The following is an 18,943-nucleotide window of genomic DNA, read 5'->3' as shown; positions in this document are numbered from 1 at the left end:
TGTTTAGTCACAGTCCAGGCTGGAAAAAGTATGTGAACCCATGTATTTAATAACTAGTAGAAGCTTCTTTCGCAACAATAACCTCCACCAAACTTTTCCTGTAGCTGCTGATCAGACTTGCACAGTGACGAGGATGAATTTCAGGCCATGCTTTCATACAAAACTGTGACAGTTCATCCGTATTTCTGTGATACCTTGCATGAACAGCCCTCTTAGGTCATGCCACAGCATCTCAATTGGGTTAAGGTCTGGACTCTGACTTGGCCATTCCAAATTGCAAACTTTCTTCTTTTTAAACTATTCTGTTGTTAATTTACTCTTATGTTTCAGATCATTGTCTTGTTGCATTATCCAACCCCTGTTAAGCTTCAGGTGACGGACTGCTACCCTGACATTCTCCTGCAAAATGTCTTGATACAATTTTGAATTCATTGTACCTTCAATGACTGCAAGCTGTCCAGGCCCTGAGGCAGCAAAGCAGCCCAAAACCATAAAGCTGTTTCCACCATGTTTCACAACTATGGTGATGTTTTGATATTGGTGTGCAGTGCCATTTTCCCTCCAAACATAGCAGTGTGCATTTTTGCCAAGGAGTTAAACTTTTGTCTCATCTGTCCACAGAACGTTTTCCTAGAAGTGTTATGGAACATCCAGGTGATCTTTTGCTAACTTGAGATGTGCAGCAAGTGTTTTTTGGAGAGCAGTGGTTTTCTGCATGGTGTCCTTCCAGGATTCTAGTTCAGTGTTTTCCCATTTTAGTGAACACATGAACAGTCTTTAGCAAGTTCTAGAGATTTCTGCAGGTCTTTTGCTATTACCCTTGGGTTCTTTTTCACCTCCTTCAGCATTGTACGTTGTGTTCTTGGTGTGATCTTTGCAGGACTCCCATGCCTAAGGAGAGTAGCAACAGTACTGAGTTTCCTCCATTTGTAGACAATGATCAACGTGGACTGATGAACACTCGGGTCTTTAGAAATGCATTTGTAGCCTTTTCGGGTTTCATGCATCGCTACAATTCTTCTAAGGTCCTCTGAAAGTTTTGATTGAGACGGTGCACATAAACAGATCTTTCTTGAGAAGAGCAGGCTCTGTCAGTAACCTGACTTTGTGTCTTTTTTATAAAGCAGGGCACCTCTACAACTCAAACCACCAATTTCATCTCACTGACTGGAACACCTGACTCCAAATTGCTTTTGTAAAAAGCATTTCCCCAGAGGTTCACATACTTCTTTGGACCTAGCCTGTGATTGTTTAAATGGTGTACCCAGTATTGATGAGAAAAAGTACAATTGTTTGTGTGTTATTAGTTTAGGCAGATTGTGTTTGTCTATTATTGTGACTTAGATGAAGATCAGACCACATTTTATGAGTAATTAATGCGGAAAGCCAGGTAATTGCAAAGGGTTCACAAACCTTTTCTTGCGACTGTATATTTTATTAACAATTCACAATGTAGGTCTCTTAAAAGTAAACTATTTATCTTTTTATTGATTTATTTAGAGATACAGCGCGATAAAAGGCCCTTCTGACCCAATGAGCCCACACTGCCCAATTACACCATGTGGCCAATAAACTTACTCATCTGTCTGCCTTTGCAATGTGTTTGTACATTGTCCCTGTACAAGCCCCTTACAGACAGTGCAGAATTGAACCTGGGTGGCTGGCGCTATAATAGCACTATGCTAACCGCTGCACTACCGTCGTCTCATACAATTTCACAGTAATCCTTGCCAGAACAACCATAATCATTGAAATGACATTAACCTTTCTCATCAAACTGTGATTAATACTCTTTATGAATATCACTACTTTATTTGGCATTTCAGGATTTTAGTTTGGGGAACAAAAGAAATAATTAAACCTGTATCTTTATTTTAAATCATTTGTAAGATTCCAGATTCTCTTCCTAAGACACACGTCCTCATGTAGAATGGTGCCTATCTTTTTCAGAAATGTGCATTCAATCCTTTAACACTGTACTCTTTTACTTATATATTTCTGTTGTCTTAAAGGCAATACTGGACGTAGTAGTGAATCTTCAATTTAGCCTCATTGAGAAGTTATGGCAAACATTCTGGCACTATAGTCCATCCCCTTCACCTGATGGGACTACCATCAATCAAACAAGGCAAGTCACTGACTTCATTTTGACTTTAACAGCTTGATCAGTTTTCTTAAACTCAGTTACATGTAAGAACAAAACAAGATTCTGGAGGAGCTTAGTGGGCCAGGTAGCGACTGTGGAGGGAAATAGACAGTTACCTTTCAGGTGGAGACCCTCTATCTGGACTGCTGGGTCCCTCCAGCATATTGTTTGGTGCTGTGTCTCCCTTTAGTTGGATGGATATTGGTTTAAATCCTTTTTAGAGCCCAAGATAAGTTGGTATCAGAGCTACACCCACAAGAAGATGGCGCTAGCAAACAATGTGACCAAGGGCAACATCTTCCAAGCAGTTTACAAATTTACTTATTTCACTTATTTTATGTCTTTTCCTCTCAAATGTGGTTCTGCTACTATTGGATCCTTTGATCTACGTTTTGGTGGCTTGTTTTTGGGCTGATTGAGTGATCTGGTGTTTTGCTGCCTCCAAGAGGGTTCCATGAGGGTTCAAGCGCCCTCGGGGCCAAGAAGCTTGGAGACTCCATGATTGACTATTTCTTACTGATCTCAATGATTGATTCCATTTCTTGCTGATCTCGCTGATTAAAGCTCTGAAGAAGATTAAAGTCATCGAGGCAGGTGCAGAAGGCAAGCTTGTGAACAGCACTGCTGTCTGCCAACCTCTCACTTGCTTAAGGTGACGGCATATGACGATCTCTCTTTCTCTCAAGGCCAATTTATACTTATGTGTCAAATCTACGCCGTAGGTATGGCGTAGCCACGTAACCTACACTGTAGCCTGACACGCACCTCCCCAAAAATGTAACTACGCGTCACGGCGACGCAGACTGCAACAACTGCGATTGGTCCGCTTGGGAGCATCGCATTTCCTCCTACGCTGCAGTAGCTTCCCATTGGGCGACTGAAGGGCAGGGAAGGAACTCTGGCTGCAATGCTTTCCATAAAGCTTTACAGACCTCTGAAATTATGGAGGACCCTGTGCTTGACGCCAGTTTGTAGCTAGCTGCTACAGCCTGTTGACTTCCACCTGAAGCTAAAACTCGAATGGTGATCGCCAGTCTCAGAGTATACTGTGCGTACACTGATGTGAAATAAATGGTTGGAGACGATGAACCAAATCGTCAAATCTAACTGCCGACATCCAAAAGTATTTGAAATGCATTTCCTCATCCATGTCTCTCAGTGGCCAGACAAGCACAGAAAATTCACCCTCCTTCAGTTTCAGTCGCCATTGTTTGAAGTTTGAATTTCTTCGTGTTGAGTTTCAACACAAAGAAACTCAACACTGTGGCATAGAAACCCCACCGCCAACTAGCGTTTTGGCAGTGAATTGCAGAGCAACACAGACACACCAACGCACAAGTATAAGTGCTCACAACGGCATAGGCCACTTGTGTAGGCTACGGTGTAGGCTACTATGCAGAAGTATAAATCAGCCTTCACTCTCTGTCGCTGTTCCTGAAAGAAGGTCCCTGTGTTTGAATGGTTTCCCTTCCTCAATGCTGTCTGAAGATGGTGCCAAAGTTCTGGGCCTGTGGTTTGTGGATTGAACTCTGTGGTTCACGTTATGATATGTTTCTGATTTCTGGTCGCTCCTTTTCTTGTTGCACTTTTGGGTGATTTTGACCGGGGCAGCCTGCAGATTCTGAACACTGACCTGAACTGAATATGGACTCTTTCGATTTCGTGTTTTATATTTTGTGATTTTTTGCTCATTTGTTTTGTTGCCATTTCCGCAATTTGTTTTATTTTTCATGTGGGGTTGAGGGGGTTAATGTGTTTTTTTTTTCTTTGAATGGGCTCCATGGTTTTTCTTTGTTTCGTGGATATCTTTGGGAAAGGTGAATCTGAGGGTTGTATACTGAATACATAGTTCGATAATAAATGTACCTTCAATCTTTGAATTGGACATTTAGCAACCTTCCAATGATGCAGGCGGGCTGCCAACATCTAAGAAAAATTACCACAATATCCAGGTCTGATTTGTATTTCTTGTAGCCCTCAGATATTTTCAAATCAGAGGTGGTGAACTTTTTTATTGAGAACATGTAACCAAATTGGCAAATAATGTTCTGAAAGAATCTCTCATGTGCCACGGTAATTTTGAGCAGAGATTATCACTGATTAATGATTATGGACTTTTTTTTAAAGGAAAACAGGTGAGCCTTGTTGCTTATTTATGTTCATTCATTATATAACAGACAGATTGAAATAAATGATGCTTTTTGGAAACCTTTTCAAAAATTATTATAATTAATCTGCTAAAAAGAGAATTGAAAAATAAACACATGAAATTTTGCAGGTGCAAGAAATCCAAAGCAACCCAGTCAAAATGCTGCAGGTTAGGTAGCATCCATGGAAAAGAGAAAACAGTCAACATTTTGTGTCAAGACCCTTTTTCAGGACTGGACTGGAAGGTGGAAGACACCAGAATAAAAAGTGGGGAGGGGGAAGGAGGATAACTAGAAGGTGATAGGTGAAGCCAAGTGGGTGGGAAAGGTAAGGAGCTGGAGAGGAAGGAATCTGATAGGAGAGGAGAGTGGGCCATAGGAGAAAGAGAAGAAGGAGAGGGCATTGGGGGAGGTGGTAGGCAGGTGAGGAGAGGTAAGAGGCCAGAGTGGGGAACAGAAAAAGGGGGAGGAGGGAGGGGAAAAAATTACCAGGAGAAATCGATGTTCATGCCATCAGGTTGGAGTCTACCCAAATGGAATATGAGGTGCTGCTCCTCCACCCTGAGTGGCCTCAACGTGACAAAAGAGGAAGCCATGGACTGACATGTTAGAACAGTAATGGGAGTCAGAGCTAAAATGGTTGGCCACCGAGAAATTCCGCTTGTGGCAGATAGAGTGGTGGTGCTCGACAGAGCAGTCCCTGGATTTGCGACCGGTCTCACCAATGTAGTGGAGGCTGCTTTGGGAGCACCGGATACAATATAGCACTTTGGCTGCTTAAAGGGATACATATCAGGAGGGAGATTAGTGGGGAGGGATGAATGGACAAAGGGAGTTCTGGAGGGAGTGATCCCTGCGGGAAGTGGGGAGGGAAGGGGGTAGGTAAAAAAGAGGGTAGTATCCCTCTTGGGTGAAGTTGTTGAGAACGATGTGTGGATGTCGAGGCTCATGGGGTGGTAGGTTAGGACAAGAGGAAGTCAATCCCTGTTAAAGTGGCAGGAAGATAGTATGAGCGTGGATGTCTGGGAAAATGGAAGAGATGCGGGTGAGGGTAGCATCAATGGAGGAAGAAGGGAAATCCCAGTCTTTGAAGATGAAGGGTTGGAAAGGATGTCCTGGAAAGGAAAGCGTCATCCTGGGAACAGATGTGGCAGAAATAAAGGAACTGAGAAAAGGGAATAGAATTGTTATAGGAGACAGGATAGGAAGAGGTATAGCCAAGATAGCCGTGGGAATCGGTAGGTTTATAAAAGATGTCAGTAGACAGTTTGGCTCCAGGATTGGATTAGATTAGATTCAACTTTATTGTCATTTTGCCGAGTACAGCTACAAAGCCAATGAAATGCATTTAGCGTCTGACCAGAAATGCGAAGAATAGTGTTATTTACAAAATAACTGCGATAAAAAAGTGCTACAGCACACAAATATAAAAGTACTGAGACAGTACAATACGGATGCAATACTGCTTAGTGCTGTGATGAGAGGTTCAGCAGTGTCACAGTCTCAGGGAAGAAGCTCTTACTGTGCCTGCTGATGCGGGAGCGGAGGCTCCTGTAGCACCTACCAGATGGGAGAAGAGTAAAAAGTCCATGGTTAGGGTGAGATGCATTCCTGATGATGCTTTTCACCCTTCCCAGGCAGCATTTATGGTAGATGTTCTCAATGGTGGGCAATTGGGTGCCGATAATCCGCTGGGCAGTTTTCACCACATGCTGGAGTGCTTTGCGGTCCGTTACGGGACAATTGCCATACCACACTGAGATGCAGTTGGTGAGTATGCTCTCAATGGTACAGCGGTAAAAGACTGTCAGTATCCTGGGACAGAGGTGAGCTTTCTTGATGTTCACCTCTGGAGACAGAGAAATTGAGAAAGGGGAGGGAGGTGTCAGAAATGGACCAAGTGAATTTAAGGGCAGGGTGGAAGATGGAGGCAGAGCTGATGAAATTGACAAGCCCAACACAAGTGCATGAAGCAGCATCAATGCAGTTGTCAATGTGGTGAGGAAGTGTTGGGGAGGATTACCGTGGAGGGCTTGGAACATGGACTGTTCTACATAACCAAAAGAAAGGCAGGCATAGCTGGGTCCCATGTGGATCTCCATGACTACCCCTTGAGTCTGGAGAAAGTGGGAGGAACTTGTTGAGGGTGAGGACCAGTTCTGTCAGACAGAGGGTGACGGTGGAGGTGAACGGGATGGTTCATTTGTCGAGCTTTAAGGCCTTTAAGTAAGTCACACATTTGCACAGTATCAGTCTTGAAGAAGGGCCATGACTAGAAATGTCAACTATCCCTTTGCCTCTACAGATGCTGCTTAACCTGCTGACTTCCTCCAGCTTTGATTCTTTCACATTTCAAAATGCTTTTCCACATAAACAGCTAATACAAGTATTGTCTATATCCAACTAATTGTTGTTGTTTCGTATGGCATGGCCTGGGAGGGGCAGACATGAGTCTGTTCACTCGGGAGCCGGGATTGGATTGTTCTTCGTCTGGTGTCTCATCCACAGCTGTTCCATCAAGGGTGGCCCTGAGTTGGCATCGTTTAATGGAGTCTTTGAAGCACACAAGCCTCCACACAACGTCAACGTGTTAATCCAGGTCGTGGAGGATCCAACTAATTAATATCAGATTTTTGAACAGTTTAAAGAACCTTACAATGAAAAAATTCTCCCAACCACCCCCTCCATTTTCCAGCCATAAATTCAATATTTATGAATGTGGAAGCTGGATAGTAGAAAAATACCAGAATCTTATACAAAAATAGTCAGTATATAGGAACATTCATGTATATCCACAGAATTTCACTCAAGTTTAAATTTCTACCCATTATTCCTATCTTAAACATATTCCATTCAGTGCTGCTAAGACAATTCAGTTGCATTGAATTTTCTTTTCAAAAAACAGTATACCTTTGGATTTGCTCTACTTTTTTTACTGTAATATATCTCCATTGTTTAAAGCCTTAACTGATGTATGAGCTCAAAAATGAACCTGCATTCAAACTATACTTTGTCACAATTTTCAATTTAATCTGCCAATGCCTTAGGCATATTAAATTGGATCCAATGGCCTTTGTAGTACTTGTCAGGGATATAATAATCCATCATGCAATTACAGAATAAAAATAAATCATTTGTTATAGGTGCTTTAATTATTTCTGATATAACAGTTCCCTAGTAAGAGAAGATGGACTCTCGACCTCATGGTCTACCTCATTATGACCTCACACTTCATAACCGTAATACTTTATTCTGCACTCTGTTACTGTATTACCTCAATCCACTATTGTAATGAATTAACCTGTATGAACAGTACCTAAGCTTTTCACTGTAATTCAGTCCTTGCGATAATAATTTTTTATTTAATTAATAAATTCCATATCTGTTCTGCAGTGAGAATGAGATAGAAGGTAGACTTCCAAAGGCAAAGCTTATTGCTCTGTGCAAGAATGATTCCGTCCTCAAGTGGATGTGCACCTGCGATCATGTAATGTACCAGGCTCTGGTGGAAATCCTTATTCCGGATGTCCTCAGACCTATTCCTAGTAAGTACAGTTGCAAACAGCTTTTCTAAACTTTCAAACTATTTGTAAGTGTATAAAATTGCCAATAATGAATTATTGCTTTGTTGCATTTGTTCAACAGACATCCCTTGATTCAGCTAAGTATATTTTGTGTATATAATACGCCCTGAAGAAGTCTGTATTTTCCATATTTGAAATTATCACAGCAATATGAGTTTAGCAGCAGGGGCACAATATCCTGCTTTCCATGTTTTGAAACAGAAAAAAAAAAGCATAATCTCCCTATTAAGTATAAGCAAGAGTTGTGTCAGAAACTCTAGGAGAGTATTTTCTCTCTTAAAAAAAGCATGGTTAAGGAGATAAATGAGGTGTAGGGATAGGAAGTCACTATGGAAGTGAAAAACTTTAGGAAAGCGATTTTTTTTTAATTCACATTGCAATACAGAATAAAAGGACATATTTTGAATAAGTTTGTTCCTTGCTGAAATTCTCACTATAATCTATAAACGTAGATAATCTTGTGAGAGAACATTGTATGCCAGATGCTTTTTGGCTTTACTTGATTATGCATTATGTGTTATTAACAAATTGCAGATTAGTTAGTTAGAAATTGCCTGCTGCCACCACAGGCAGCACAATTTCTGATGTACACTGTTCAAAACCAATATCAGAGTTTTTTAAGCTTTACACTCAAAATAGTAAATTATGTTTTTTAAACTGTTACTTGACGATTCCCAGTTAAGCTTGTCTCTTCTTCCACATAACAAAGCATTTATATTCACTAAAAACGATTTGATTTACACACTTAGAATACAAATAATTTGAATCCTATTCTTCAAAAAAATCTTAAAAATGCATTTGGGGGAGTTATGGAGCTGATGTACAATGTAGTGGGAAAGCTGTTGGAAAAGATTCTTAGTGATAGGGTCTATGGGCATTTAGAGAATCACGGTCTGATCAGGGACAGTCAGCATGGCTTTGTGAAGGGCAAATCGTGTCTAACAAGCCTAATAGATCTCTTTGAGGAGGTGACCAGGCATATAGATGAGGGTAGTGCAGTGGATGTGATCTATATGGATTTTAGTAAGGCATTTGACAAGGTTCCACACGGTAGGCTTATTCAGAAAGTCAGAAGGCATGGGATCCAGGGAAGTTTGGCCAGGTGGATTCAGAATTGGCTTGCCTGCAGAAGACAGAGGGTCATGGTGGAAGGAGTACATTCGGATTGGAGGGCTGTGACTAGTGGTGTCCCACAAGGATCGGTTCTGGGACCTCTACTTTTCATGATTTTTATTAACGACTTGGGTGTGGGGGTAGAAGGGTGGGTTGGCAAGTTTTCCAACGACACAAAGGTTGGTGATGTTGTAGATAGTGTGGAGGATTGTTGAAGATTGCAGAGAGACATTGATAGGTGCAAAAGTGGGCTGAGAAGTGGCAGATGGAGTTCAACCCGGAGAAGTGTGAGGTGGTACACTTTGGAAGGACAAACTCCGAGGCAGAGAACAAAGTAAATGGCAGGATACTTGGTAGTGTGGAGGAGCAGAGGGATCTCGGGGTACATGTCCACAGATCCTTGAAAGTTGCCTCACAGGTGGATAGGGTAGTTAAAGCTTATGGGGTGTTAGCTTTCATAAGTGGAGAGATAGAGTTTAAGAGTCACGATGTAATGATGCAACTCTATAAAACTCTGGTTAGGCCACACTTGGAGTACTGTGTCCAGTTCTGGTCGCCTCACTATAGGAAGGAAGTGGAAGCATTGGAAAGGGTACAGAGGAGATTTACCAGGATGCAGCCTGGTTTAGAAAGTGTGGATTATGATCAGAGATTAAGGGAGCTAGGGCCTTACTCTTTGGAGAGAAGGAGGATGAGAGGAGATATGATAGAGATGTACAAGATATTAAGAGGAATAGATAGACTGGATAGCCAGCACCTCTTCCCCAGGGCACCACTGCTCAATACGAGAGGACATGGCTTTATGGTAAGGGGTGGGAAGTTCAAGGGGGATATTAGAGGAAGAGAGAGTGGTTTGTGCGTGGAATACACTGCCTGAGTCAGTGGAGGCAGATACACTAGTGAAAATTAAGAGACTATTAGACAGGTATATAGAAGAATTTAAAGGTGGGGGTTTATATGGGAGGCAGGGCTTGAGGTTCGGCACAACATTGTGGGCCGAAGGGCCTGTACTGTGCTGTACTATTCTATGTTCTAATACCTCCCATCATAATGCCCATAGCTGAGTAATCCTGAGTGAAGGCAGTAATGTAGCCTTATGCTCAGTAGAGTGCTGGCATGGACACCAGGGTCAGCCATGAAATCTCCCAGCAGAACCAGTGCCAGATAAACTTGATGCAAGTACAGTAGAACTATTAAATAAAGAGCAGATGGAGACTTCCATAAAAAGGGTTAGAGTTGTATTTATTGATAATTGATTTATTATTGTCACATGTACCAAGGAACAGTGATAAACTTCAGCTTTGCATGCCATCCGCACAAATTATTGCATCATATCAATGCATTGAGATAGGAAAAAGCAATATCAGAATGCAAAATATAGTGTTATAGTCACAGAGAATATAGTTCTTAGTTACATTTACAGAAAATTACATGTTTAATATAATTATGAGAATTTGCAATGTTTGCAGTATTTGTCTATTTTTGTTATTTTTTCATGTAGTTGAGCAATTTTGAACATTTGTGAGCATCACAGGCATCCACAAACATTCAGTGAAAATGGCAGTTTTGACATCTACTGAGCCTGCAGCCTGGCCTTACTAATATTTTCAGCATGCTGTCAGCACAACCTGACACTTGTGTATTGCTGATGAGCTGGAGGGCTACACTCTGGATCGTACTGGAAGAACTAGTGTCATTGTTAGCAGAAGATCTGCCCTGATATGGACACTATCACATTTCTGTGAATCTTATCAAATGAAATTACGGAACTGCAGCTTTTGCTTCTACGTTTTTCTTGTACTTCATTTATGTTGACAGCGTGTAACCAAATTACTGATTAATCTGATTTCTGTCTATCGTTATGAACCTTGGAGACTTGCATTCACAATAAATAAAATATATTTTCTTTGTTACATAACTTTTTAATTGCTTTTTTAAGGATTGTGGGATAAGTACTTTCATCAACTTATATTCACTGTCCTGGCGATTTTAATCCAGCTATTTTATATTATATATTATCAGTTGACATTATCACTGCAGATTATTCTGCTTTTCAGTATTTATTTTTGGCATGTCATTTCAATGCTACTTTTCTTCAGTGCATTCCCATTCCATTACTGCCACCGTTAGCGTATTCCTCGCTATCATTGGACCCCTCTGTGATGACATTCTTCAGATCTACAGGAAGAGCATTGTTGAGAATGCTGAAACCATTATTCTCCACAGCTGTTGTTTTTTTCAGCTGCCATATTCAATGTACTTCTCCCAAAATCAATTTCTCATGCCATCTGTAACACTGCATTTAAAACTCATCCGTTTATGTTGCAAACCTGCCCCAAAATTCTTTTCTGTATTTTCTTGTGCACTTGTAACTTTGTAAATAAGTTTTCTTTACCAAATGTATTTTATACAATGGGTAATTGCAGTGATATAACGAGCATTTCAATTTTCATATTCAGTCAAAATTATGGGTAGAATTTAGTTAAAAATAGCTTTTGTTACAACCTGTTGAGCTATATTTACAAAGGTTGCTGGAGATATCCATCCAAAGAAACTCCTACAGTTGGAAAAGGATTCCACATCTATTTTTAGTTCCTTGTTGAAATCATTGCATGGGATTGCTGAAGTTTTTTCATACATAGATTGGTGAAAAGATGGTCAACTGTAATATGGTTATCTTTGCACAGGATCAGTGATGTTGGGCCATGCATACTGATCAAAAACATTATCTTTGTTAACATAGCTTATCGTTTGATGCTTCTATAGTTAGTTCTGTCCATCCAAATAAAATCCAAGAAAAGACAATTGCATGATAGACTTCAACTCTGGGGGGGAACAAAACCTTGCTGTTAATCTATATAGCTTTAATTCATCTTTGTCATTGTTAGGTGCCTTGACACAAGCCATTCGCAATTTTGCAAAAAGCCTTGAAGGATGGCTGACAAATGCCATGAACAATATTCCACAGCAAATGGTTCGCACCAAGGTGAGTTTAAACGAATTGTTCTAAACTAAATGACATATAATCCCAAAAGCTTTAACTATTCAGAGCTCTCTAAGCCCCTCTGCAGAAGTCTAAATAATTTTCTTTTACATAGTTCATTATATGTAGAGTATTGATAAATTTGGATCTATTAATAAAAACCTAATTTGGGGCTAGCTTATTTGCTTGCCCCAAACTAATTATATTCTAGGCAGTACAAGCCTAATCTATTTAATTGTTCATCCTCATTTAACCCTTGAAACCCTGGTAATGTTCTAGTGGATCTATTATCAGTAGATACTTTCTAAGATTTGGTATGTTGAATTGTACAGAGAACACAGCAGAAAGCTTGGTGTTCTTGTAACAGACTATTTCCTCTATATTGCAGCCATCTAGATAAAGATACTAATACATTGTTAGATGATTTGGTTATTACCAGCTTTTAGCCTTCTACTGAATAGTCAGATTTTTCTGTCTTGGGTTCAGAATGAGAGGCATCACATATATGTGCATGAAAATACAGCTGCCACGCTTTGGCTTAGCTTCTTAACATTTTGTAATTTTTTGTTCCTGTCTACCTTACCTGCTATGGTATTTGTATTTATATCATTGGCAAACTTATTTTAAATGTTTTTTCTCCTGGTTTTCTATTAATACATTGAATAGTTGAAGATTTGTGCACCCTTTTAGAAAGAGGAATGTTTGCTTATATTAGTTTCTGCCAAAGTGAGGACTGCAGATGGGGTTTTCAGGTCCCACTCGTGAGCAATAATGCTTTGACCTAAACGTCTTGGCATTGCAATGCACATCAAATAGCCAAAATCATGATAGTGGTGTAATGATGCTGGTAACCAATCATAAACAATGAATGTTGCGCAAGTACAAATGTGGCCAGGTAAAGAAATAGCAAAGATGATCAATGTTAAATTTAATGTATTTTCTAGAGTTTTCTTTTTAATTAGTTACCTCTGCCAGTTTAGCTAACACAAAATTTTTAAACATCTGTAAACTATGTCAGCATGTTTCAGCTTACAAATAAATGAGTGAAACACATATTTAATTTTTGATGAGATGAGCGGAACACTGGAAAATTTTGTACTATACTCAAATGTAGATTTTAAATCTTGTGCAATGAATCCACTATATTTTATTGTGACCACTAAGCCTAGTTCTATCAACACACATAAAAGTTGCTGGTGAATGCAGCAGGCCAGGCAGCATCTCTAGGAAGAGGTGTCTAGTTCTATGTTCATATTTGTCAGCAAATCTAGGGATTCTTATTAGTTAGATAATTTGTGTGAAACTCTAATTACTTAATAACCAATGGCTGTTGCATTCCAGAATCTCCCTAAGTGTTTAGATGCTTTCTCGGTCAGTTTGTTTCCCATTAATTCTGCATTGTCATTATGTCATATCATTATGTCTAGCTAGTTTTCATTACAAAAGGAAGAACTTGTTTTTATTTGTAGCTTTTCAGTCTTTGAGGAGCATCTTGAAGTGAACTGATTATTTTAATGAATGTATGATTTTCATGTTGTATAGTCCTGCAAAAACAAATGTTAAGGATATAAATTAATTTGTCTTGGTGTTGTCTGAGGATCTTCTTGCAGTGGAGGAATAATGGACAAATCAACAGAACTCACCAATCGTGTCAGGATTCTGTGATGCATTTTTTTAGATCCAACTGAGAACAGCAGATGACATGTAGTTTAATATTTTCTACTGACTTGATTATAAAGCGGCTGGACTTTAGATGACATTTATTTTTCTTCCTTGTTCAAAGCTTTGAAATAATTTGTTATGCATATGGATATTGTTTAATGTGATGTGTGTGTTTCTGATTAACAATTTTAGGTTCACTAGTGATAAACTTCAAATTCATACTGACTTACTTTACACCAACTCTTGATGTGTGCTATGCATGAAGTCCTGAATATAGTGTGGTTGTAAACCAATTACTTTAATTTTCTTTGGATTTCCAAGCTGAACATGTAAGAGACCAGTTCCAAATGAATGGAAATAATTCACTGATGTCTATTAGAGATTAGAATTATGTTGAATCAATTTACAAATGAGAATGAACAGAACATAATGACTCTGGGGACTCATTTTTTCTACTTCAGATTTCCTTTTAACCTAGTTTCATTATAATTTCCTACCCTAGTTTTTAACTAGAATCCAGTTTATAACTTAATGAATGCTCCAGAGCACATAAAATGGTGCTATAGTCAGAGATCTTTTTAAAGCTCTGTAGGCTGTATGAGATTCAGAGGTAGGGTGGGTTTTCTCAACGTCTACAACAAAAGTGCACTAATAAAGATATAACAACCATATAGTTAAAAATGGGCTGTCTGGTAAAATTAGGTAGTACCAAGGAACTTAAAACATAAAAAAAGTCAAAGTAGAAGCAAGCCTGTTGTAATTTAATGACCTAATAGTGTAACTTCTTTCCTATATATTTCTGTTTTCTGATAGGTTGGAGCTGTAAGTGCCTTTGCTCAGACACTGCGTAGATATACATCCCTCAATCATTTAGCTCAAGCTGCTCGAGCAGTGCTGCAAAACACATCTCAAATTAACCAGATGCTGAGTGACCTCAATCGTGTAGATTTTGCCAATGTCCAGGTAAGCTTCAGGACTATAGTATTTTGTCAACTGAAGTTCATTCTGTTGAAATAGGCAAACAGAAAATGCTGAAAATATTCATTGTCAGGCAGACATTTGTGGAGAAAGATACAATATTCAGTTCTTAGATTGATGACCTATCCAGTTGAATATTTCCAGCATTTTCATTATTTTGCTATCAATTGCGTTGACATTATGTGGTAATTAAAACTTTCTCACTTAACCTTTCCTTCAGTAACAATTTCAAAAACTACTCTTCCCCAACTGCTATTCTTCAAACTTTCTACTTGAGTACATCCCAATACAAGGATCTTGCCTGGATTGGAGAGTGTGCCTTATGAGAACAGGTTGAGTGAAGTTGGCCTTTTCTTCTTGTAGTGACAGAGGATGAGAGGTGACCTGATCGAGGTATTTAAGATGATGAGAGGCATTGATAATGTGGCTAGCCAGAGGCTTTTTACCAGGGCCAAAATGGTTAACATGAAGGGACATAGTTTTAACGTGCTTGAAAGAAAGTACAGAGGGGATGTCAGGAGTGAGTTTTTCCACACACGGAGTGGTGGGTGCATGGAATGCACAGCCAGTGACAGTGGTGGAGGCGGATAAAATAAGGCCTTTTAAGAGACTCTTAGAAAAATAGAGGGCTATGTGGTAGGGTAATTCTGGGCAGTTTCTAGAGTAGGTTACATGGTTGGCACAACATTGTGGGCCGAAGGGCCTGTAATGTGCTGTAGATTGCTATGTTCTTTGTTGAATTCTACCAGATATGTTTTGGCTCTGCCCTTCAAAGTAACTAATGGCATCTTATGTATTTATAACAAGGATAATCCATTCCACCTCATCTTTTTCAATTTTTCAGTCTTTGATGTGTTTTACCATGGCCAGATTCTAAACATCTGATTAGCCTCTCCAGTAGTTTATCTTATGACCTAATGATCAAATTGTCCACACTGTTATCTCTATTATCATGCGTTATCTCTATTAATACCCCACACACTTTTAATTCATTTTTGGGATGTTGCATAGTATTTAAAATATACTTACTAGTGAACCTGCTAAGTTTAAAGGGAGCATGGTAAACAGAGCCCAGGTCAATTTAAAGAGAGTACAGGAAATGGGGTCCCCAGTAAGTTGAAAGGGAGGGTGGGAACCAAGGTCCCACTGAGAAGGAAGGGAACATTGAAACCGGGCTCCTGCTGAGTTGGAAGAGAGCATGGCAAGCATCACCTGGTGAGCCAAATGCTGACTCATTGCGATTTCTGTATACAGGGGTGCCTGGGTTACAGAAGATTTGACTTGCAGGAATCCAGCTTTCTGCAATTTCTGCCAGAGAATTCTAAATACATATAAAAATGTCTCTATGAAAACGAACCTGTCAGTTGTACATGATCATGGATATTTGTCACAGAGTCTTCAATGTTTAAAATAACATTAAGTAATTTATACTCAAAATGCCTGTACATACAAATATCCAATTGTTTAAAGTGTGGGTTGGTTAAAAAGAAATGCCTTGCTGGAAATTCATTGTCTCTGATCCCACTCTGGCTCCTTTATGACCATATCTGTGATGACTGGCTGCAACTGATTTTTGTTTATTATTTCCTTCACTTACTTGTTTTCCCTTACTGAAAAATTGCTAATTTCCGACTTGTGAATAAATTTGTTTATAGCCAGTTCTCTGAAACTAAACTCTTACCTAGCCTAAAGAGTGTCTGTACTCTGCTGAGGATTATCTGATCTGAGTTTTATTGCATGTGGCTCACTGTCAAGTTTTCTTTGACAGCTTTACAGTGGTGCAGTGCTAGCCAGAGTGCACCAGAGCACGTCTGGTACATCTTTAAGAAAAAAGCCAAAATAAACAAGCTAATGAATTAGGTGCCGCCCAGAGTGATTTGAGTATCTCAGAAAGTGTTGATCTCCTGGGATTTTTACGCACAACAGACTCTGGAGTTTACAAAGAGTGGTGCCAAAAACAAAAAAACATCCAGCGAGTGGCTGTTCTGTGAGCGAAAACATCTTGTTAAATCCACTCACTGGATGTTTTTTCGTTTTTGGCACCATTCTTTTTAAACTCTCAGAGTCTGTTGTGGGTAAAAATCCCAGGAGATCAGTAGTTTCTGAGATACTCAAGTCACCCTGTGTGGTACCTAATTAATTAGCTTGTTTATTTCGGCTTTTTTCTTAAACATGTGCCAGACGCGCTCGGGTGCGCTCCAGCTAGCACTGCACCACTGCAGCTTTATTGTTCTTGTTCTACCACCTTATATCTTCTCAGAGCTTACTTGGTTGACAAGTCCATTTGTACTATTTACTTCTGAGGCATTTCTCATTGACCAAGTTTGTGTTGGAATGAGGATTATTTTTAACTAAATTGCTGACCCTACAAATCAACCTAATTTCCAATTGTTTGGATTAACTATATAAAAGAGCTACTGTAATGACAGCTGTTTCTGTGCTCCCTCTTGCAATAGTAGAGCTATGCCAGCTGCCAGTGAGAAGAGAGGCATTTTGTGTCAATAAAGTTCCAATTATGGACAGAATTACTTGACCTCTTGGTATTTGATTCATAACTTATGTGTTACAGTTCCATGGGTGGTTTGAAAGCATGTTCTCTATGTGTGCTATTTTGAAATACAGACAAATGGAGATGATTATATTATGTTTATGACTTATAGTTTATAATTCATGCTTATAGATATGGAAAGGAATTAGGAGCCAAGGTATGAATCATCTGCCACTAGATATCCAGTCCCTTCTCAGCTTATATCTACAGAAATTATGTGACTGGTCCAGTTGTGCTTCTGTTCAATCAAGATCACTAGGGTATTGAAGGTGGAGGATATAGTAGTGGGAATGCCAGTGAATGTATCTGATTGGTCTCACTTTTGTTGGAAATGACATTTGCCAAAAACTAATATGATATGAATGCTACTTGCCACCTACTATGCCTAAATGTTGTCTCCATCTTGCTGCAGGCTTGGACTGTTTCATTTTGTAAATAGTTGCAGTTGGAACTGAATATTGTTCAATGAGCTGCACACGCACAAAATGCTGAAGGAATTCAGCAAGTCAGGCAGCATCTATGGAGCTCCTTTGTTCTCTGATCTTATAATGGAGAGAAGGACATCAATGTAGAAGAGGCTAGATATAGCTGAGCCTAGGACACTGCTCTGAGGAGTGCCTGCAGGTGTATTGTGGAGCTGTGATCATAGATATTCAGCAACTACCTTCAGTTTATGTGAGATGCAACTTCAACCTTTGAAGAATTTTTCCCTTAATTCCCATTGCTTGGTTTTACCAATGCTCCATGACGCTACACTTGATTATATACTTTTGCCATGGTGTGAATTGTAGTAGGCCCCATTTCAGCTCAGGAACTTGGGTCTCTAATTTATGTTTTCGACAAGACTGCACTGAAGTCTGAAGCTAAATTGTCCTGGTGAAGTGTAAACTGAGGGTTAATGAATAGCAGGTGCTGTTTGACAACACTATCAATGATGACCTGCATCACTGTACTAATGACTAGGAGCAGACTGACGGGGAACTGATTAGCTTTTTTGGATTTGGCCAGTGTTAGGTGGGTGGTACGTATATGGACAATTTTCCACATTGTCATTCAGATAGCAATATTGAAGCTGAACTGGAACAGCTCAATCAGATGCATGATTCTCTCTGGAGCACATGGTGGACATTTTAAATTATTTCTGAACTCCAGTGCAATGTAGTGCAACTCTTCAAAGTAGAGTCAGATTTATTATCGCTGATTTATATGATATGAAATTCTGATGAGTGGTATTCTGAGCTAATAAAAAAGAGGAATATTTTCAGTATTCCCCAAAGGACATTGTACCTAATGAAATACTTTGAAGTCGAATAACATAGAGAACACAGAAGCCAGCTTGTCCACAGCAAGCTGTCACAAAGAACATGACTGGGTATAACATATTTTGGTAGTGTTAATTAGAAATAAATATTGGCTAAATATTGGGCATAACTCTTCTGTTATCATAAAAATCATCACAGGGTTCTTTCACTTGAAAGAGTAGACAGAGCCTTGGTGGAACATGCCATGTAAAAAGCAGCATCTTCAGCAGTACCACAATCCCTCACTATTGCACGGAAGCATCACAAGATCTGCAACGGCACTTCAACTCTCAACTTCTCATTCAGAGGTGACAGTATTACCCCCTGAGTCTCAGCTGTCACTAAGCAAAGACAGGAACAAACCTATGAATCTTGACTTTGCCATTGCCAACACAGTCTATGCTAATATCTTTCTTTGGTCCAGCCTTTGTCTCTTCCACCATGAATCCTCAAGATTGCAATTTTGGAGCCACAGAAAAGC

General features: G+C 39.6%; 1 protein-coding gene across 7 annotated transcripts in view; it reads left to right on the top strand.

The window, feature by feature from the left end:
- rfx3 (regulatory factor X, 3 (influences HLA class II expression)) overlaps positions 1-18,943 on the top strand; it is a 334,648-nt gene that overhangs the window by 288,115 nt on the left and 27,590 nt on the right. For all 7 annotated transcript variants that reach the window (XM_063068987.1, XM_063068991.1, XM_063068989.1 and 4 more), the window contains 4 exons: positions 2,013-2,128; positions 7,687-7,838; positions 11,879-11,976; positions 14,449-14,598. In XM_063068987.1, the coding sequence (XP_062925057.1) occupies positions 2,013-2,128; positions 7,687-7,838; positions 11,879-11,976; positions 14,449-14,598 (516 nt within the window). The remainder of the gene's footprint in view (positions 1-2,012; positions 2,129-7,686; positions 7,839-11,878; positions 11,977-14,448; positions 14,599-18,943) is intronic.

This window comes from Mobula hypostoma, chromosome 16 (assembly GCF_963921235.1).
Source record: "Mobula hypostoma chromosome 16, sMobHyp1.1, whole genome shotgun sequence".
In the NCBI taxonomy this organism is placed as follows: domain Eukaryota; kingdom Metazoa; phylum Chordata; class Chondrichthyes; order Myliobatiformes; family Myliobatidae; genus Mobula; species Mobula hypostoma.
The sequence above is the reverse complement of the archived record's forward strand: the minus strand, read 5'-3'. Positions and strand labels throughout refer to the sequence as shown.